The sequence below is a fragment of the Tubulanus polymorphus genome, chromosome 3 (assembly GCF_964204645.1).
Source record: "Tubulanus polymorphus chromosome 3, tnTubPoly1.2, whole genome shotgun sequence".
NCBI classification, from domain to species: Eukaryota; Metazoa; Nemertea; class Palaeonemertea; order Tubulaniformes; family Tubulanidae; genus Tubulanus; species Tubulanus polymorphus.
In genome coordinates, this window is record NC_134027.1 from 14,169,983 (window position 1) to 14,193,692 (window position 23,710).

A 23,710-nucleotide genomic window follows, 5' to 3' on the forward strand; every position below is an offset into this window, starting at 1 on the left:
AGAATGCAATGCATACTTGAAAATCTGACAATTCAACATTTACCACTCTGACTGGTAAATACAGTACTAATCAGTTTACCTGGAAACATATTATATGCATAGAACAAGTTTTAAGCTAGATTTTTTGGATTGAATGTGATCACTTAAACATATGAAGATACCATGTTTATACCTATTGTTCAATGCCCCTGGCGAAAATTCATAGACTTTCAATGACATCAAAACTTATCACTATCACGTCATAAGCTATTAATTTGCATTACATTGTGGTTATAAAGTATGGATAGTTACGAATAGAAATAGACACATTGTATATAAGTTACTAAAACTTAAAGCCGAGGACACACTGGGCGATTTCGTCGGTAAAATCGCCGGTAAAATCGCTCAGTGTGTCCAGGCAATCGCCTTCGGCGATTTAGTTTCCCGACGAAATCGACCGAATCCAACGTGTTGGATTCTGTCGCCGGTGACAGAATCGCCCAGTGTGTCCGGGTACGGCAATCAGTCGCCTCGAGCGCCGTATCAACCAGCCAATCACGGCTCTTCGACGGTTCTACTGATAGCAAAATGGCGACCTCTATCGAATCAACTTGGGAAACCTGGCCGACGAAATCGCCTAGTGTGTGAGGGTCTGTCGGGTCGAAATCGCCCAGTGTGTCTTCGGCTTAGGCAGTTTAATACTGAAAAATAACAAATATAACAAATATAGAATTTCGTCTCAAGTAAGGAACTTTAATTTTTTTTCATACTGGATATAACGAACTATCGGTTATAACAAACAGATTTTCTGGTCCCTTGAAGTTCACTGTAACGAGGTTCCACTGTATTTAGCACAAAAAAAAACTCAATCCATTGTAACCTATGAAAAGTGTTCGAATCAACATACCGCTGTCTATCAATTGCTTATCTATATAGCGCTTGGCCTTAGTCTTTTTGCCGATCGTGGTCCAATTCACGGTGCTTGCGTGCGATCGACTCACCATTTCCGCCGTTTGATTCTTGTTTGATACCCCGACCTTTAGAAAGATAATTGTAGGCCTATATGATGCGCATTTCAAGGAAATGTTCGACGATTTCGTGATTTTTCAATAAGTATATACTTACAGACTCGACGTACAACAAAAATTTACGCCACACCGCAATGTAGGCTTCAATAGTGCCTGGCCGTTTTTCTGAGTCAACCATGGATTTTAGATATTCTTTTAGTTTATGTTTATTTAAAGTAAACTGCATTGCGATCAGCATATCTCGAATCCGCTGCCTTCTTTGAGATGCAGCGTTCGTGTCAACCTTTTTTAATCCGCAGCTCCAGGAAATGAAATTTGAGACAATGTTGTCTGTCGGGAGCTGCGGATACTCTGAATCAGGTTTCGTTTTCGTGTCGTTTGGTACAGCACATCTATCTGTTGAGGATCTGATTAATCGGTCTCGCTTGTTTGCGCTAAGGTAGAAATCAATGATAATGATAATCGACTGATTGATATAACGAGTATCGAAATATCTCAGGTAGTTATAAACCTGAACTTTTAAAATTGTAGAATCTTAAGAATGCATGAGCTTCATCTATACTAAAAGAGACAAATCGCGAAACGTTGTCACGGATTGGTGCGGTCTGTGCGCTATGCAGCTTTTGGTACCAAATGAAAGTTACTGGTCGTGTGTAGTTTTAAGATCAAATTTTTGCGATACGATATATATTAGATAGATCTTTGGACCCTATAAGTTTGGATGCTCTGCGCGACGTCACTGCGTGCGCTGATCGAAAAAAACAGTTGTCCGCTGATTTATCTTCTGATTTTTAGCCCACTTGGGACTTTAGTCCGATCGGGCTATTGCGTTCACTTTTCGTCCGTCGCTGGTCCGTTCATCCGTCCGTGCGTAGACGGAATCCAGTTATTTTGGGAAGTTTTGAAGACGCTTCAATGTAATGTCTTGATATTTGGGTAACACGTGTATCTACCCTAGATACATCTTCAGCCCAAAAACTGGCCCTGTCAGAATCAAGATGGCTGACTGGTAGCCATTGTTTGCCAAAATCAGCACTATTTACACATTTTTTAACTTTTTAAAGGAAATTTTGAAGACGCTTTGATCAATTACCTTGTTCTTTCGTATATATTTGAATCCCCCAAGGGCCCATCAACGTAAGAAAAATTGGGCCGATCGGACTCAAGATGGCCGTCCTATGACCTTTTTAGTGCCCAAAAATGTAAATTTTGGCCCAAATTCTGAGTCCTGTAGCTTCCTACTGGTTTGCCATTTCTCATTGCAATTTGTGATGGATATTCTTTGGATAGGGGTGTTTTATACCTCAGAGATGTATTATTGATCAGGCAATTATGGCGCAGTTGGCAGCCATCTTATGGTCATCAGTACTCATTCATAGGTGGGAAAAACTTATTCAACATTGTATTGATACCTAAGCATATTGTGTTACCACAATGTATTGGAAAGTTGTAGCTCATAACGTTTTCTATGATTTTGGTGAGTTTCAAGGTCATTGCTTTTTGTTTATAACCACCAGGGGGCATTGAATAATACAATAACTTAGTATTTCTGTATTATATTTGTACCTACGCATTAGATTGGTACATAGGGATATTTGGTTACCATGATCAATTGCAAAGTTGTAGTTCATGACATTTTCTATGATTGTGGTGAGTTTCAAGGTCATTGGGTTTTGCATATGGTCACCAGGGGGCGTTGAATAGTAGAATAACTTAGTATTTCCTTATTAGATTGGTAGGTAGGGCTATTTTAAAGTTGTAGCTCATGACATGTTCTATGATTGTGGTGAGTTTCAAGGTCATTGGAATTGTTAGATTGTTGAGCATTTGAAACCACTTCCCAAGTGTCTCTGGACCCTAGTTGCACTTAGCTATCTGTTCGAAATATTCAAAGGCTTATTCAAAGTCAAACACAGTACGCTTAGTTACAAATTACGCAATTTCAGCAGTAAGACCGCCATACAGCCAGTAGAGGAGAGCCCTGAAACACATTAATTATAATCAATAATCAACAAGATATATGATGAGTAAAGTGTAATAAACTCACGAGCTACGTCATAACTTTCTTTACAATACGGCCGGTGTTTATCGAGGCGATAGATGCGCATTCTGCAATGTGGACATTCTTTTGTTTTCGAACGTCTTTGTTTTTGTTATCGCACCGATGTTTCCGATATTGCGGTGGGCTTGATCTGAAAATTTTAAGGTATCGACCATGAACATTCGACATTTTACATGGAATAAACCTTCCATAATCAATTTCAATTTGATCTACTGTGAAAATGTTCTTGTTCATTACCCTGATGTACATACTGTAAAAAACTGACACAAATGATAAACTTTAAAAGTAAGTAGAAATTCAATTAAATAAAACTTCTGGAATTATCATCGATGAAACAAAAAAGCCACTAAGAAGCGTCATTTTGACCAGTACCTTCAGTTCAGTGAATTTGTTCCAGACCAGTGGTGCACGAGTCGCAGGTGTCTCGGCACTCGTGTCACCGCCTTCTTGCACACCGGACACTTATGCAGGTATAAAATGTGTTCATTTTTGAAAGCTGCTCATGATTTCTGCTCATGCACACTTTTTCCTTTCTGAAAGTTGCTCAGGTTTTTAGAAAGCTGCTCAGAATTTTTGCTCATGTTTCAAGTTGGTCAGAATTTATGCTAAGGTATTATTCTAAAAGCTGCTCAGAATTTTTGCTCAGGTTTCTAGATTTCTGCTCATGATTTCTGCTCATTTTCCTTGAGAGAAAAGGTTTGAAACATTTCTGAAAAATTAATTGCCAGAAATAATAAACAACTGCTACTGGTACATGAATAGAGCCAAATTACCTTTAGCTCAGTTCATTGTCTTTATTTTAATCAAAGTATATAATCAAATATTTTAGTGCTTTTTCATGGGTAACACACCAAACCACTGGTGTCTGTCCTATACCACTGGTACATGTAAGCAATCAGCCAACAATCAATTACCATGCACTCTGCTCATTGTCTTTATTTTGATTGCTTTTTTCATGGGTAACACACCAGACCACTTGTACATAGACTAATTGGCCCCTAAAATTTCTGCCTAGTAGCCCGGGTCTAATCAAAACATTTATATTGTGCCTGATACATTATATAGCCTAAACCACTACAGTGGTACTCATACCTGATCAAGTTAGTGCAACTGGTCACATCTTATCTACAGAATCTTGCGAACAAGACATTATAATTTGTTATAGTTTTGTTACAGTATTTATTCATAGTTTATTTTTTCATCATATCGTTAACGCATATATAGTTTATTTTATCATAACGATACGGCATACCTACATTTTATCATTATGGATACTCGAACCCAGAAAGCGCAGTGTAAGTTAATAAAAAGTGTCGACAATTATGCGAAAAGTACAAACATTGAGGTTGGAACATTTTACTTTCATTTGGACAAAGTAACCAAGGAAAAAAAATAGCTGTCATCGGCTCATCACTGGCAAAAAGTGCGATACTGGAAAACTTGGATGGCATCACGACATCAATAAACATTGCGTTAACAACACCGACGATGGAAATAGCACCACCAGCAACGCAGGATATTGTTATCGACGAACCTGTATATGAGCTCCCAGATTTAAGAATTGTGCGAACAAGACATTATAATTTGTTATAGTTTTGTTACAGTATTTATTCATAGTTTATTTTTTCATCATATCGTTAACGCATATATAGTTTATTTTATCATATCGATACGGCATACCTACATTTTATCATTATGGATACTCGAACCCAGAAAGCGCAGTGTAAGTTAGTAAAAAGTGTCAACAATTATGCGAAAAGTACAAACATTGAGGTTGGAACATTTTACTTTCATTTGGACAAAGTAACCAAGGAAAAAAAATAGCTGTCATCGGCTCATTACTGGCAAAAAGTGCGATACTGGAAAACTTGGATGGCATCACGACATCAATAAACATTGCGTTAACAACACCGACGATGGAAATAGCACCACCAGCAACGCAGGATATTGTTATCGACGAACCTGTATATGAGCTCCCAGATTTAAGAATTGTGCATGGACGATCATTAAATAAGATACCGCTGATTGATCTCCGCGTTATAGTTCCAACAGTGGTATTATTATCGAAACTTATTGAAAACCCAAATTGCGAAAATATTCCAAGATGGGGAAATGAGGCAAAAAGAACGCCATGGTGGCCATCTGACATTCCATGGAGTAATCCAAAGAGCGATTCAAGAAACAAAGATTTGAAAAATGAAGAGTCGCACACCCAGCTGTGTCGAAGAATAATTCGAGCCGCATATGAATACCACAATGTACTTCATTTGACTGGTAAGTCCAACTAACTAGAAATATATCATCTTTGCAGGGTTCCCACAGAGAATATTTTAGCCTAAATTTCAAGTCAAAATGAAAAGAGTGAAACAATTCACTAATCAACTATTCACTATAGGCTACATAGCCTAACTATAATGTAGCCTACTTTTGGTCAGCTCGCTAATTAGAAAGATCTTTATTGTTGAGGTAATTAAGTCCTCGTTCAGCTTAGTAACGATCTTTTGTTGAGGTAACTATAAGCCCCAAGTAGGGCTTAATGTAAAATAATTGTACATGATATTTGATGGAATGGAATATATTATAATTATAACTACTAAGACTACTAAGTAGGCCTACTGTTTGCTTGGTACACCAGCTTCTCGTGCGCCGTTGTATGGTATGAGCTCCCAAGCTTGCTATTATTTTAATGTGCATGTAACATGTATTCTTTCTGAATTTTTTCAGGTGAATCAGATGGAAGTAATGTCTCTCCTCAGAGTGAGAGCGATTCATCAACTTCAAATGCACCATCTCAATCAGACAGAACAAATGCTGCTACAATTAAAATCACTCGATGTAACTCAACAAATGCAACACCTGAAGCATCTGCTCCTCAATCAGAATGTAAGTACATATCAGGGAGGAAAGTTTTCCGGATTTATCCGGAATTCCGGATTTTTCAAGTCCAAGGTCATTTTTCTGAAAAGCCTAAAAACGATGAGAAAATGTGAGGGGGGGGGGTAGGGTTTATTTGAAAGTTTGTTGGTACCGGTGGCCGTAAAAGGGCCGCAGACCGGACAACATTTATTTCGTTTTACAGTTAGATTCTATTACTGACGTTTAACAAGTGTATAATTTCCTTCTGTTACAATTATCGATCTTTCGGCGATAGCTGTGCACCTGAGTGACGTGACCTCATTTGTACGTGTAGGCTACGTCTAGACAGCAGAGATCGTTATTGTTCTAAGTTTTTTGAGTCTCTTAATTCTCTGCAGTAATTGAGTGTGGATAGGTCAAAATGAATTCCAAAATAGTAAGTCGTGCGAGTGACGATATAAAAACTATAGATCGTGATGTTAAAAATCCATGGCAATGGGCATGGTTGGGAGAGAAGGATTGTATTGGCGATGTTATGTCGATCTATTTAAAGAAAGTAGATGCTCCTGGACTTGCATTTTGTTCTTTGTGTAACATGACTTTGAAATATGGAAACTCGGGGAAAAGTGATTTGAAAAAACATGCTAAGCGTGGAGACCATAAACGGGCCATTGAGGCCATTCGATCAAACGAACAACTTCCTATAGCTTATCAAGGGGTAGTGCCCCCAGCACTGGAAAGTGATGAATCACCCGGGGCGTCTAGCTCAAATTCTACGGCGACTCAAAATCAACCGATTGTGTTGGTCCTCGATCGTTTGTCTAATGCGCAAGCATTAACCGTTAGTTTTCTGGCAGAACACGGGCTGCCGTTTGCATTTGCGCCACATTTGATACAATTTACACAGGCTATGTCGAGAGATGAGAAAGTTCTCAGTCAACTTTCCATGAGTAAGGTTACGGCCAAGTATAAACTGACTCATGGACTAAGCCCAGCGGTTCACAAGCTTCTAGTTGCAGAGATGCAGCGCATTTTTTTTCAATCAATTTAGATGAATGTACGGCTCAAAATAAAGAGCGAATCATCACGGTACTCGTCAACTTTTACTCAGAAATCGAAGGAAAGTGTGTCGTTAAGCATTTTGATTCTGTCAGGATGGTAACTGTGAATGCCCAGACCGTGTTCGATACCGTTATTGGATTATTTGAATCGGCAAATATTTCTCTCGAAAATCTGATTTCGTCGCTCTCTGATTCGACAAATTACATGCGAGGACGTCTAAATGGCTATGAAGCCAAATTACGACGAAAAGTCAATCATCTGCTGGACATTGACGGGGACATATGTCATCATGTACACAATATGGTTAAGAACTTTTGTTCTGCAATTGACTCGTACCTTGAAAGCTTGATGACGATATATATACCGACTTGAAGTATTCCCAGGATATGCGTGAGGCATTAGAACAAATTTGTCTTATACTGAACATACCGTTTGTAGTTCCCGCTGAAAGAATCTCTCATCGCTGGTTGTCTATGTACGACGTAACCGTAAAAAATCTGGAGCTCTTTGACGCGCTAACTTGCATTTACTTTTCATTTATGAGCGATGAGGACAGAAACCTCTATGATTACTATGTTATTAACATCCTGAAATCGTGCTCGGAGGCTTCTAGGAAACGAGTTTACAGTGTCGTTAAAAAAATGAAAAATAAATCCCTCACTGCGGACGGTAAAGAAAGAAAACGACGGATTTATGAAAAAATGTTCTATAAGAGACAGGAGACTCTTATACACATGTATACGTATGCACGCATTTTACCTTTGTTCAAATCATTCGTGATGATTTTTGAAGCTGATGAACCCAAAATACATCAGATTCATGACGAGATGTATGCGCTGTCTAGAGATTTTACATGTGGATATGTTAAGCACAAGTTTGTTAAAAATCTCACTCCAGAGAAGTTATCCGAGTTCGACGCTACAGACAGTACGAAACATCGTAAACTTGACGATATGTTTGTTGGGGCCGTAGCCAGCAACCTATTAGACTCGTGGGACAAAAAAATGCGCACACATTTCTTGGAAACTGTATCCAAGGCATAAATTAAATCTGGTGGATATCTACTGAAGAAAATGCCCCTTGAAAATCACCTTCTGCGTTGTTTATCGGCCATAGGGCCCGATGCGCTCGGTAACAGTGAAACCGCGTCTGCACTGAAAGACTTGGTTACCTACTTTCCCACTGTCATTTCACCAAACGACCACGAATCTATGAACAATTATTTATTGGAGATAAATCGCATACAACTTGACACTCATTTAATGAAGTTTGATGCTGAGAAAATTAGGCTTGACCTGTGGTGGACCGAAGTATTTAAGACCAATAAGTACCCAAACATTGCAAAAGTGGTTAAAGCGTGTATGTCCATATTCACTGGGCCAAGAGTCGAGCATTCGTTTTCTATAATGAATGATATAATGGATAAAAAATCGAACAGGATGCATGCATCAACATTCGCAGCTATTCAAAACGTAAAGTACGACTTGAAGGCTAAAGGTAAAAGCGCGCTTGAAGTTTACCATAGACCGGACATAGTATATTCACCGGTAGACCGTAATATAGCATATCATATGCATACTGCCTACTCGAGATTTATTAAAAACAACTCGCAAACGGGAGAAGAAAAACACCGAAAAACGACAACTTGGTGTTGATTTAGCTCGGGAAAGTGAGCTACTGCCACCAAGAAAAGTTGCCAAAACTGCATCCAATCGACCAAGTCGTGTGAACTTGAAAAGAAAAACGGTTCACCAAATAGCTCAAGAAACCAAACGTAGGATTATGTCCAGGGCTAGTGAAAGCCGTCGTCGTCAGTCTTCCAAATAGACTGAAAATAACTTTGCGTTCGTAGTTTAATAGTTTTTAGATAGTAGTAGTTCTAGTTCAGGTACATTCTTAAATTGAATACTGTATATATGTTTAATGTTAACGGATTTATATCTTATGTGATTTTATCATGACCAATTCGTTGGAATATCCAGTGCAGCCTGCTAGTGCTAACTTTTACTTATATATAAGTACTGGTAGTGTTCAAATTCGACATTGTCGGTGTGGAATTATTTGTGTTTTGTCAACATGGGAGCTGTTTATTGGATATTTCATGGAAATGTGAGTATTATTTTGCCTTTTTGTTATCAATGTAAAAAATAGAAAAAAAATATTACTGTGTACCGGTACTTCATGAATCAAACTGATGAGGGAGTTTTTAACACGGAATTCCGGACTTTATTCTAAACTGTTTGTTTGAAATGTTGCGATTATTTATATTGTGAGAATAGCGCATCTGCGTGACCTCATAGTGTGATCGATCATTAATAGGCTACGTCTATTCTACGAGCAATTATCTAACTAGATAATTGCTCGTAGGTCTATTTATAGCCACTAGAAGTAGTACGTATAGTGAGAAAACATAGCGTCGTGTCTCGAGTGTCTATCCTCAATACAGTCATTCGGGTAGCGCGGTGCGCAGCGCTCAATGTTCACTTATTTAGGGGTTCGACCTCTACTGCTTCAGATGCTGATTGTTAGTGAAATGTGGATGTGTCGCATTGGAAATGGACATTACTTTCAAAATATAGGGTCATCGTTCATGGGCTCAAGATCGCTCTAAGTGCTCGGAAAACGCTTTCCATGGAATGTCTGATGGCCACCATGGCGTTCTTTTTGCCTCATTTCCCCAACACGCGAATCTCAATAGGGTTTTCTGTGATGTAACAGAAAACCCTAATAATCACGCGAATTTCAATAGGGTTTTCTGTGAAGCAACAGAAAACCCTTAAAATGCACATCTACAATAGGCAATTTGTTAGTGAGATTCATGATATCTCCCTAACAATTTGTTATCTACCTGTATTCGGGAATAGATACTTGTTGGCAGCTTTGATGTCAGCTTTGATCCTGTTATTTGGGTCGGCTATAAACTCCAGAACCTTCTTACAGTCATTAGGAATTATGACAGGAACTGGTCTTGAACGCTGAAACAAAAGAAAGAAATCCAAACGATATTCTCTTATTAGCAGACAAAAATCACATTTTTTCATCAATGTCCATAGCATTAAGAAAAAATAATGAAATGAAATGAAAAAACTATATTATTGTAATTCATTGCTCATATATTATACTAGGTAATTAATGTACATGTGTTAGTTTAAAAAAATGTTTTGAGAACTTTGAGGATGCACAGCCCAAGAAGGATACCAGTAATAAGAGACATTTACCAATGCCTAAGAAAACCTAGGAAGCAAAACATTATTGTTTCACAGATTCAATAATCTGTGATCAAGGGTGAGAATTCACAAATCAGTCAAAAAATGAAATTTTTTCACCATACCTTTCCCCTGACGGTCATAACATCCTGTGTGTTTAACAAATGCCTCTCAAGTTTTGTCAGATGGCCGATTAATGACTCATCAAAATCAGACAGTTTTCTACCCCGACTTGCATATGAATGGAGCCTTAAAAAGAGGTTTATAGTAAAATGGTATTAGAAACTAATCTGAAACTTATCTAATATATAGCTCTGAATGAGGTGTAAGACGTTCATTAAAAAGAGCCTTCAGAAGATTTATAGTCTTGAATATACCCAACCCACCCAGCAGTGTTTAAAGAAGAATGATTCTTTCTGGATAACTTCAAGTTCTCCACTTCTCCTTTTGTTATATAGTAAAAGTCTTGCCTGACAGAGACCCACTAATCTGATGAATGTCAGAGGATTTTGTTCCGTTTCATTAAGTTCCTTCACAAGGTATTCTGTCAACTTTGAGATGTCTGCTGGATTTGGTAATTCCTTTTTCCGGGCATATTTTCGGCGCACCAACACAGCTCTAGCCAAACAGTTTACTCTTTCATTCCATTCCACATCCATTAGTTTCAAAAATCGCTTACAAGATTTCACTTCCTCTGAATTACCATTATCTTTCAATATCGAAGCCCATTTTGAATTAACCATTCGTTTTATATCATATTTTAACTTTATCGCATTACTCGGCGATTGCAGATCTTCATCATCATCTGAGAATGGTAGACAACATTTGATGCAAGATAGAGCAACAAGGTTGAAATATGATGGCTGTAGAAAAAACGACATGTCTTTTCTTTCACCTTCATCTTCATGATCATTTGGGTGTTGATTCAAACCATCATTGAGGTGTGTTAAAAGTTTTGCACAAAGACGCATCCTTTGACTGGCATAGTGTCTTCTTTTTTCAATATTATCAATGTTTCTTCTTAGCCAGCTTTCACCTAAGGATTATATTAACTTGTCATTTCTTGCAACATTAGACACATTATCCGACAACATGGATGGAAAAACTTCTGTAGCCATTAAGTTTGATATTTCTGCATTCAAATGACCAGCTAGCTGCTGAGATGTAACAATTAAGTCTCTCTTCTTCTGAGGTTGCATTCCGTTTTTGTTAATCTTAATACATTTACGGTAATGTGTTTTAATTGAGTCAAGAAGTACCCATTCTCTGCAACAGACACATGGCCCATACGCACTTACATCAAAGATTTTACTTTTTGATCGACGTGCAAGAACTATTTGCCCTTTGCCTTTCTTCATTACATCCCTATTATGTTTATCATCGCCAATTTTTCTTAGAGCTGCTATTCTCTTTCTTTTCTCTTCTGGGTCTTTAATTTGTAAAGTTTTGTGTATATCAGGATGAGTCTTGGCATGCTTTTGTAAATGAACATTAAAATGCAATACTGACTTTTCACAAATGTAACAATAATGTTAGTTGTCATAGACTCGACCAGTCTTCTTTTTTGTTGACTTTCTATACATCAAAATATATATCTTAGGATTTTTCACATCTCTCAAAATAAGGTGTTCTGGGGGTTCTTCATCCTCTTCATTATATCTGAACTATTACTTTCAACAACATTCTTTTTCAAAGTGTTTGTTTTGCGGGTATCAAATTGGAGTGTACAATTGTTTTCTTGACCTTCTGATTCTGTATTGGAAATGGTAGTAATTTCATCAAGTGAACTTATGACAACTTTTTCAGGTGATCCTTTAAAGACATGAAGAAAGTTCTTTAGATTAGGAAAACGTTGATCTATATCAAAATCACTAGTACTATCTTCAGAGTCACTTACATGCCAGTATTCTGGTTCAACAGAGTCACTGTTTTTTCCAGCACTCTTTTTGAATAAATGTTTCTTCCACAGTGCTGCCAACTATGGATTGGCTTTTGACGACATTATTAATAGCTAATTCTGGTTCCATCGAGCAAATTTCGACGACATTGTTAACAGCTAATTCTGGTTCAATCGAGCAACTTTCGACGACATTGTTAACAGCTAATTCTGGTTCCAGCGAGCAACTTTCAACGACATTGTTAACAGCTAATTCTGGTTCCAGCGAACAATTTTCGACGACATTGTAAACAGCTAATTCTGATTCCATCGAGCAACTTTCGACGACATTGTTAACAGCTTATTCTGGTTCCATCGAGCAACTTTCAACAACATTGTTAACAGCTAATTCTGGTTCCATCATGCAACTTTCGAGGACATTGTTAACAGCTAATTCTGGTTCCATCGAGCAACTTTCAACGACATTGTTAACAGCTAATTCTGGTTCCAGCAAACAATTTTCGACGGCATTGTTAACAGCTAATTCTGATTCCATCGAGCAACTTTCGACGACATTGTTAACAGCTAATTCTGGTTCCATCGAGCAACTTTCAACGACATTGTAAACAGCTAATTCTGGTTCCAGCGAGCAATTTTTGACGACATTGTTAACAGCTAATTCTGGTTCCATCGAGCAACTTTCAACGACATTGTTAACAGCTAATTCTGGTTCCAGCTAACAATTTTCGACGACATTGTTAACAGCTAATTCTGATTCCATCGAGCAACTTTCGACGACATTGTTAACAGCTAATTCTGGTTCCATCGAGCAACTTTCAACGACATTCTTAACAGCTAATTCTGGTTCATGAAGATTAACTATTAGGTGGTAAAAAGTTAAAAGTGGATATTTTGCCAATGCGGCATTATTCGTGTAAAGGCTATTTTGCCAATGGCTATATATAATAGGATATACTTATAAAAATAACAACAAAATCATTTTATTGGGTTTAAGGTTAGGGTTTCGATGGGGTTAGGGTCTTAATGGTCCAGAGGGTTAGGGTTAGGGTGGGGTTTAGGGTCCGTTTTACAGCTAGGGTTAGGGTTAGGGTAAGGTAGAGTGCCATATGTAGTTAAAACAATTGGTGGTATTTCAACGAGCTCCGTGGTCTATTGGGGACATTCTGCGCTAGTAACTTACTGGACCGGGTTCGAGTCTCGCTATATCCGCTCTATTTTCTCTAACTCTATTCTCCACACTTTCCTTGAATTTTCTAAGTCGCGCACCTTAGTACGCATGCGCGGCGAAAATTAGCCAATCAGAACGAGTCATTGGCAAAATAGCGTTAACAGGAATAATGCCGCATTGGCAAAATATCACCTGCCTAAAAGTTACTCATACGAATGTTGAATTATCACTATATGCAGCAATCCTACCGAGACACCCAGGAAGAAAGACACTCTAAATATTTGGATGGATATATGAAAGCTGTGGGTACTGGAGTGTGTAATGGGTAGTGTAGTGTGATCTGTGCATCTGTGGCAAGCACACAGATCACATTGTTCAATGGGGTTTGGTCCAGGACTCGCGAGATTTTCAACAACACGGAAGTAACGTGTAATAAATGATGACTTGAATTGCATGACTACCTACCACCCCTCATTATTGTTGGAAAACTAAACGTTCCGCACTGACTAAAAATTAGTAATAACATTTTAGAAATGGCCAGAATTTTAACTTAGGTTCTATCTCATTTTTATTTTACAATTGCGATTGGTATAATTTTTTTTTAAACGGCCGTTAAGGCTTCATGTTTCGTCTGCAATTCACTGCAAATAGTTACGCAACTACGCACATTTCAGAGTTTTTGGCAGCTCTACACTCAATCGGCACCGTTCGTGACTAGCTTCACTCGGGATTAACATTAATAAACATTGCCATTACACATCATCAACTTATATTGTGCCTTAAAACCCTAACAGCCGAAATAATTGAAATGCACACACGATTTCTATCATTGAAAATTGGGAGAGTGGCCATGTGTGTGTTTGCTGCTTCGCGTAAACCCCGCACGGTGGCGCAACCGTCCAGGACAAAAATTGCCTATATTGTAAACAATGATATTTAATTTGAAATCTACCAGGCCTTCAATTTCATTTCATATATCCATTCATATGATATACATCCTCCCTAAAAGACTTCAGAGTTTCATACATCTTCCTTTTCTGAAGTATTTCTAGAAAAGCAAATCATCCTGTATTGTTACTTAACCCATTAGCCCTCAAGCCGCCCGTATCTGCTCTGCCTACTACTCCTCAAGCCGCCCGAATCCGCCCTGACAACTTTTTCGCATGCTGCACAAAAACGGTTATAGTGGGATTTGAACCGAATAGCTTATGATAAACTAGACACCCAAGTCCTCGGAATTCCGTATAGAAATCAACATCTTCCTGTTTGAACTATTCGAGTATTTGGAGTATGAACATGACACATCTGAGCACTCACTTCAAATCCAAGTAAGTCTAGATGAATTTCGGGGGGGCCAAAAGGACCCGATTTTGGTGTCCCACCTCATCAAATCTTATATCATATGAAAGCCTTGACTATTTACTACGAAATAACACAAATTTGTAATACATGAAAATAATCGGCGAATGAGCTATTCTGTATCGTAATAAATTTGGATTTTCCCTTGAATTTTCTGAGGAGTAATAGACACTACATAGTGAAATTCCTGAGTGCTAATGGGTTAATCAGAATATATGATGAACATATTACAATATCAGAGTGTCAAAAATCTAAGGGAATAATTACTTTCTGCTGATTCTTTATCATAATCAACCCTGTTCTGGACACTGCTAACTGTGAACCTAAAAATAATTTATCATCATAAGACATAACATCAAAATTGAAAAATAGATGGGCACTTGAGCTCTACAAATCTGAGTACCGCTCATGTGAGCTGTTGGGAGTTCTATTATCAAAAAAATAAAAACTCCTCTTTCCCACTTCAAGTAATACCTACTGACTATTATCAGCTATACAGAAAACTGTGTATGCATTTTTAGTATAAGAATTGTCCATGATTTATGTTACAAGTTTGTCCAAATTAAAGTGACTTCTTCCAGAAAGTTTATGTGACTGCTCCAAAGGCCTTTACACTTTTAGTATAAGAATTGTCCATGATTTATGTTGAAAATTTATGTGACTGCTCCAAGTCTTTGGCGTTAAGAATTGTCCATAATTCATGTTACAAGTCTGTCCAAATTAACGTGACTTTTTCCTGAAAATACATGTGACTGACCCAAAAGCCTTTACAACACAGCACATCTTAACAGATTTCTAGCTTAAAGATTGTCTGTAAATAATGTAACAGATTTTCAGATTAAGTCAAAACAAGTGTGTGTTGTCCAAAAGTAACATGACAATCTTCCTAAAACCTTTTCACAAGAATGACCATGTGTTCCAGATATTTCAGAACACAATCACCATGAGCAAAAAATAGTGGGAATACTATAATTTCTAAATCATGCTCCATAAATATATCAACTGCTTCTAGGTATTCATTAATGTAGAAAAAAAGCAAGGGGTCTATGGGAATAATGTAAATAAGTTAATAAAAGTTAATTTTTTTATGCTGCATCAAATCTTTATCAAGTGTGAAACTTAAGGTCCACTGTCCGTCGGACAAGGGGGTAGAGGCGGTCAAGGCGATATGGATTTTATGTGGACATAGGGGGAGGGGTGGGGGGTCAGATTTTCCATATTTTGTATGGACGTCTTTTATGGACAGCCCCTTATCACTCTTCCTTCAGTCACTCCAATAGGCCTTAAGTTTTTTGTATGTCGCAACTTGGCAAAGTGAATGATATGAGTCGCATAGTTCAGAACTAGTTGATGAATTTGAATGTATTATTTGAAATTAATACTTTTGAATATATATAGTGCAGAAGGTACAGAAGGCCTATAAATTTCATGGACGATCTTTAATCAGTCTGATTTTTAGACCTTTATTAATCATAGGCCAAGTTAATTGTCACCGTGCTGAACTGAATTTTTGAGTTCTAATATGACAGCTACATATGTTTGCTACGTGGTTGGATTTCCCAGCCCTCTCATTGATTTCACCACTGCTCTTGAAATCTGCAGCACAAACAGTTTTGACGTTCAAGACATAAGCATAGAAGGACTTAACCTAAGTCAGTTTTATTTTACAATGTTGAGTGATTTTACTCTAACTTTTATCCACAAAAGATGGCTAATAGCTAGTGACCCCCTCTTTCAAGATGGACGTCTATGTCAGAGGACCCCCCTTACCCACAAAAGTCCAAAAAATAAAAAATAAACCTCCCCCTATGGGGTGGATGTCTTTTAAGGATGGCCCCTTACTAATATCTTGTATACAAGCAGTCAAAACCATATGATTTAGATGGCACCAACTTACCTCAATCACCATGCTTTCCAATCATTTTACACTGAGCATGTGCAGTTTCACAGAGTCAACTGAGCATGTGAAGAAAATTTGCATATGCATGAATCATATCAGCCAATCAGCCAACAGGAATGATGTAATCACAGATGGCAGCACCGCTTAGCATTCTTTCTATGGACTTCCATATATGCTATGGATGGGAAGAAATCAGTGTCCAAAGATTTAAGTGGCCACATGTCCAAAACATGTTTTGAGTAACATAGAACCCATTTCTACTCATCAGAAATTTGGATTATGTGACTAATCACCTAATTCGAAAAAAGACACATAAGTATCAAATGGACTAACAGTGGGTAACATAAGCAATATTTTGTGAGAACGGACGGACGACGGACGAAAAGTGAACGCAATAGCCCGCTTGGACTTAAGTCCCAAGTGGGCTAAAAATATACATATATTTGATAAATCTTTCATTTTGACTGTCCTACAAATATTTCAATTAATTAGAAAGATTTGGATTGGTAAAAATTATGCGTAGGTCAGTATGCAAATACTGAATGATGTACCATGCAAATACCTGTACTGTGTTCATATAAAATTTGATGCCCACCATGAATTTATAAAGTAGACTTCAAGGAACATCACTGGCTGATAGAAACCCACCCTGAATCCAATTTGGCCAGTTTTAAGGCTTCAGATGTCTTCAGGATGGACGTATACAGTAAAACTGGAGTTAGTCGAACATGTTAGGACCACGCGAAAATTTCAAAATTCTGATTTAAGAGTAAGTCGGATTTTGAGAGTTTACTATGAAAATCCGGATCCAATACTCTATTCTTTAGGTGACTATTATAGTAAACATGTGTCTGTTGACAGAAAAATCGATCTAAAAGTACATTAATAGACGTTGCACGCCAGTGACGATTTCCTAAATAAAGACTGAAATTAGCCAACCCACTTAGAGATTGAGAAATGCATTGCTTTGAAACATTCGGAACATATTATTTAACAGACTTCTAGAATCTGACTTTGAGACAAATTTTGATAGGAAAATGAACTGAGGACGCGTGGTACTGTATCTATTAATAGAACTACGTCACTAAAGTGACGGCCCGGTAATGATGTCTATAGAAATGAATAGGAAATAAGCTACAAGAGCAATTCAATTTAATTTTATACCTATTTGGCATTCGAATTGAGACAAAACGCCTCATGATTTTGAAAGTCTACATATCAATGATTATAATTAGCTGTTGCACGGACCATATCCAATCAAACTAAGCGCAAAAATAGGATTTGAATAGCAATACATGGCATTTTCTAGTAGACAACAAGGAACACGGATGTTTAAATCATCGTTTTGTATTATCATTTAGTGATAGTAAATAAGATCATGGTTAGATCTAAGAATATTTTCAATTATGAACTGATGAAACTTAGACAGGATTAGCCGCAAGAACAATTTCAATTCTTTTCTTGAAATATACCTCGTATTGGTAGCGGCTGTGGTCACAAAATCAGAATATCTCCTCATCCATCCTATTTTAAAACATAGAAATAATGTTTGTGAAAGATTTGTGATGTAATCTATCAAAACTCTTCTGCAGTGCGAAACTTTAATCGAAAAACATTATTTCTTTGAATATTTGTTTTAAAGACTGTAGAAATTTATTGAAAGTTTTTGTAGAGTTTTGAAGTGTTAGTTTTCAAACTACTCAGTCTTAACCCTTTCGCTGCGTACACGCTTGCACCGCCCCGTACGTAAGGTATTTTCCGAAAAATTCGATTTTTTTCAAATTGTTTTTAACCCCGATTTTTCGCGTTTTTATCGAAGATTATGATGTTATTTAGTGAAAATCAGTAAAAAATCATACCAACAGCCTTTTCTGTAGGGGGGGCGTGTTGGGGGGGGTCAGGATGGGTTAGAAATTTTTTTTTTTCAGTTTTTCACCCAAGTGCCTATCTCAGTCTTTGGTGATTGATGCTACGGTGTGGATGAAAGAAATTCAATTGATATGGGATATCCTTTTCCGCTGGTAGAGGTACGTAAGTGGGGAGGCTAAAAATCAAATTGAGATTTTGCAAACTAATTATCTTTTATTTTTCAGTAAAAGCAACGCAACAGTAATTACAATGACAAAAAAAACAAAACATCTTGCATGCAGTCCGCAAAACATAATGGTAAGTCAAACAAATATTGTGTTTTCTACATGCAAATCATTTCTAGCGAAGTCGACAGTTAGAAATTATTCATTCAGCATCAAATGTTGAATAGTCCAATCTTGTGTGATACACTTCGAAGCAATCCTGATCGATGTGTAGACCCGGTCTAGAAGGGCAAGTCTTACAAACCCAGATAGTGTCCTTTGGCCGCCCAGTTCGCCCAAGATCATTTCGTGCATAGCATACGCGGCATCGTTTTTGTTGGGTCTTCCTTCCAAGTGGTCGAAGCTTCATTGGAAAGTGACGGCCAGTGAGACGGGTCAGTGCTTCATCACGGGTAACATTACGAGCAATCATTGGTCTTGTGATAACCATCACATCGAGCACATCATGTATAAACCCAAGGAAATCCTTCTTGTTACCCTGTAGTTCGAACATCCGATGGGAGTTTAGGAGGGCCTGCATCACCAGCCTGACTGCTACTTTTTTATACCATTTCATCGTTCGGCGGATGACTTGGTAGTAGTGAAGTTGCTGGTCCACCATATCGACTCCACCCATATGCTTGTTGTAGGCCAATACACAAGTGGGTTTGCAAATTGCAACATCGTTCGTCGTTTTCTTCCTTGTATCTTCCACTCTCGCTGGAAACCTAGTTGTGAGGAGATGGACTACCTTTGGTTTCCCACTAGCTTTATCAACATGTGCCCGAAATTTTACGGCCAAAACGTTCTCATCCGGAGCCTTGAAAAATACTGATGAATTTTTCTGAATTTGGAGGTCTGCCAATTCCTTTGGAAAGTTGCGACGATTCGCTCTAACCGTGCCATCAACGTACGTTCCTTTCTTCAGCAGGAATGCCGCTAAAGATGGCGATGAGTAGTAATTATCAATGAACAGAGTGTAACCTTTTTGGAGGTAATTTCTCATCAGATGCATGACTATTTGCTCGGAAACGTTCAGAGCCGCAATCTCTGGAGGCTGTACAGGGAGTGTGTTTGCCCCTACGTAAACTAGTAGGTCAAGGGTGACTCCCTTTGTTGTGCATAATTCAAAAAATTTTATGCCAAAACGTGTACGTTTTGTGGCAATGAACTGTTTGAAACTCAAGCGACCCTTCCACAGCAACAGCGACTCGTCGATACTAAGGTTTTCACCCGGGCTATATACCTCTCGGAATCGTGTTTGAAACATTTCAACCAATGGGCGAACCTTATAAAGTCGGTCTCTATCACGATCTCTCGGGTCATAGCCGTCTGCTTCATTATCTGCGAAATGTAAGAATTTTAAAATGTTCAGAAACCGATCACGACTCATACATTCACCAAAAATTGGAGTAGCCACAAGCTTTTCTTGTGTCCAGTACATGTTGATTCTCGGTTTATATACAATTCCTTGTAATACGAGAAGAGCCAGGAATGTCTTCATCTCAGCCTGCTCGACTGGCTCCCATAACCTGGCTCTGGATCGCCGCTTCAGGGTGTCTTCGTTAGCTGTCAGGAATTGTTGGGCATATCTGTTTGTTTCGGTGACCACGTGTGCTATTATTTCTTCAGTAAGGTATAGGGAAAAATAATCAATCGGTTTAGCTCCCTGTGGCATATCAACGAGAAGTTTCTCTTCCCCAGTGAATGGGATGGCTTTTGGACGAAAGTTTTCAGTTCGTTCCCAAAACCAGGGAGCATCATCAGCTCGCATCCGACAGCCGGCAGGAGCATGTTGTCTTGGAGCTGGCTGTTGGGCAACTGGTTGTACCACAGGGGGAGCTTGTTGTCTTGGCGCTCGCTGTTGGGCAACTGGTTGTACCACAGGGGGAGCTTGTTGTCTTGGCGCTCGCTGTTGGGCAACTGGTTGTACCACAGGGGGAGCTTGTTGTCTTGGCGCTGGCTGTTGGGCAACAGGTTGTACCAGAGGGGGAGCTTGTTTTCTTGGCGCTGGCTGTTGGGCAACTGGTTGTACCACACGTGGAGCATGTGTGGGCTGTCTTGGAACAGGTTGTGGTGCAACTGGTGGAGGATGTTGCCTCAGTGCTGAAACGGTGGCCACAGGTGTTGTATCTGTGCAGCGTATCTTCACCAGAGGTTCTGGCCTTGGTGCTGGTGGTGTTGTGACTTTACGTTTTTCTGAAAAGAAAAATAAACTGTTCAACACACAATATTTTTATTTGTTTTCAAAATGATTATTTTTTTGCAGAACAATTGCACCACATGGAGTAAGAAGAAAAGTACTTTTTTGAACTGGACGTGGTGTTGGAGTTTCTGGAGAATCTGGCACAGCGGGAACTCTGCGTTGGTCGGGCGAAAAAAGATTGAAGACTGGAGGGGCCGATGTCGATTGTTGGGCATCGCCTGAAAGACAATAAAACTGTTATTCGTGTATTTATGTATTCATTTATATATCTATATATTCATTCATCTCTAAAGTTGCTGTACCACTTTTGAGCAATTATATGTATGACTCACCGAAAGTGCACTCTTGTCTTTGTATAATATCCTGGTCTCCTTCCTCTTCTAAATCCAATACGTTATCATCAGTGCTGCACACTTCTGAAATAAAAATAAATAGATAAAACAACCGGGTCATCTTATCATCGTCATTATAGCTTTATGTAATAGAGTTTTGTGATTGCCTAAAGGCATATACCTGGTTGAGGCTGATCCAACTCCTTGAATTCATCAAAGTCGAAATCGGCATCGAGGTCAAGGGCATAGTCATCTTCGTCCCAAGAGTCGTCTCCGCCCAGTCCGAAATCATCCCCGTCATCTAAATCGTCATCTCCACTGTCGTCGTCGGCGTAAATCTTGCCTAAATTTTGATTAGCACTGAAAACTTTCTTTCGAGCAGCCATCTCAATCCCGCGCAAATTACCATGTGCTCAACAGGCTGACAGCACCAACTACTGACGCATTTTCGCCATCTGTTGTTTAGAAAGCTAACTATCTTTGCTTACATGCGTTTCCATACTGTTTGCTGTGTACGCGTTCGAGTTATAAATCAATAGGTGCATGACGTTTCTACAACGTCATACGCACAGCACGTGTCACTCATATGACGTTTCCAAAACGTCACACGTAGCGAAAGGGTTAAATGACTATGAAAAATTGTAAATAGTAAACGAATCTATTTATTCTTTAGCGAGATCGAAATCTGTGATCGCTTATAAGACACTGTATAGTATGCTTGTGGTGCTGACTTATAACTGAACTATGGAGCAGCAGTAACAGTGCTGAGAGCTTAGCATAGTGTACTTTAATAGTTTCATAGCTGCGGATTGAAATCTGCATCTTCAATTTGATCGATTTAGCCTATTCAAATTACTCATTGATTCTTTGAAATAGGTTTATGCAATAGACAATAGATCCTTTTACCTCCCTGGCCAGTTTCAAAGTTGTAAAACAATCTGGCATTGAGATATAACAGCAAATACACGCAGTTTCCTCAAAATTCAACGCATTTCTATAGACGCTTTTTCTCAGCTCTGCCTTTAATGACGTTGCAGCGCGCACCTGCTAATATAGCCGGCGCTGAACAGTAAGCGATGTTGAAAAAGAAATGAGGTCAAAAATCTTGTTACAAAATCACAAATTGCGCGTAAACTAAACATTTTGAAACAAAACGGTTGACGATGAGTGTAAAGATCAATAGAATACATCATATTTTGAAATTTAAAAAAAGTGTCAGTTACCCTTTAAGTGTAGACGCTTATCACCGTGAACGTGGGTTTTCATTGAACCCGGGTACAACGCGCTAGTGTAGACGAGGTTAATGGCGCCAGAAAGAAATGTACATATTTTCATCACTTGACAAATGAAGACTTACCATATCCTAAAGACTGACCACTCTCCCTGCCAGTTGATGGTACTGGGGAACTTGAACTTGAGGTACTTGGAGTTGGAACATTTGATAAGCATACATTTGATGACTTTCTATTGACGACAAGTGTTACACATGGCCTGTGTTGTATTACTGATAGTATGGGTGGCATGGGCAGCGAACTTCTTTTATCTGCCAGAATACTGGAGTCAGACAACTCTATAAAATAAATGATGCCATAAAGGATTATAAAGATTCTCGTGAGCAATTGTTGAGAAATTAGTAACATTGTATTAGCTTGTTTCCTTGTGCCTCATTTAGTCATATCAAATACAGTAGCAGTATGTGAATGCAAAACCACTACGGTATAATATTCCTTGCGATTGAAATTGAAAAAAAACTGTACACTACCTTCAGAATCATAATGAAGTGGCCTTTTCCCCTTTTTACTTCTGGGTTGCGGGTCTACTTCATCTATATCTACAAGTAAATGAAAATTTGTATCAATTTGTTGAACTTTAATATTCAAGCTTCATTGCAGTTTGGAAAATAATCTTCATTGGTGTTTTAAATGAAAAATTGCTACCAGTAGCCCATTTGTGTGAAACATCATGCATGAGCAGTTTTAAAATGTTCCTAGTCCCGATTAGGCTAACAGAGACATGCACATTGGATATAACTTGCAGCGAGTGGTGTGGGCGAGTGGTTAGTGTTTTACTCTAGAAAGCCCTTGTGAGTTTGAAACCCATACATTACTGTCGTGTCCCTTAGCAAGACACTTATCCGCATTGCCTCTCTCCACCCCTGAGTAAATGGGTACCTGGCCTGATAGATGACTCCTGAGCACCTAGTAGTTGCTCAGATGTTACTTCTCCCCAGGGAGAGATGACTGTTGGAATAGTTATAGGCTGGGGTAATAATACCAATTTGAAGCGCATTTGAACTAGACTCTCTTTACGATGATAAATGACATTATTATTATATTCACCTATTGCATCATTACTATCGTCATCATCATCGTCATCCGTGAAATGGAGCATTTTACTTGGTGTCCTCTTTCTTTTCTTTCTAGTATTATCATCTACTTCATTTTCGTCACCAGTATCCAAATTGGAGGTGAACTCACTTTTTCTCAGTTTGTCTCTGGCTTCTTTGTAGTTATCCGAAGAGCAAAAAATGAAAGAAAGTACATTTACTTTCAATTTACAATTGATTTTATGGTAATGTTAGAG

The 23,710-nt window shown here is 38.5% G+C and overlaps 1 protein-coding gene and 1 pseudogene across 4 annotated transcripts in view; one reads left to right on the forward strand and one right to left on the reverse strand.

Annotated features, from left to right (window-relative positions):
- Window positions 1–23,710, forward strand: part of LOC141902016 (putative imidazolonepropionase) — a 178,455-nt gene that overhangs the window by 59,737 nt on the left and 95,008 nt on the right. For 3 of the 4 annotated variants that reach the window (XM_074789644.1, XM_074789646.1, XM_074789647.1), the window contains one exon: window positions 5,794–5,952. The exons of the other annotated variant lie outside the window; for it this stretch is intronic. In XM_074789644.1, coding sequence (XP_074645745.1) covers window positions 5,794–5,952 — 159 coding nt within the window. The remainder of the gene's footprint in view (window positions 1–5,793; window positions 5,953–23,710) is intronic. 4 annotated transcript variants of the gene reach the window in all.
- Window positions 9,828–12,400, reverse strand: LOC141901079 (uncharacterized; annotated as a pseudogene).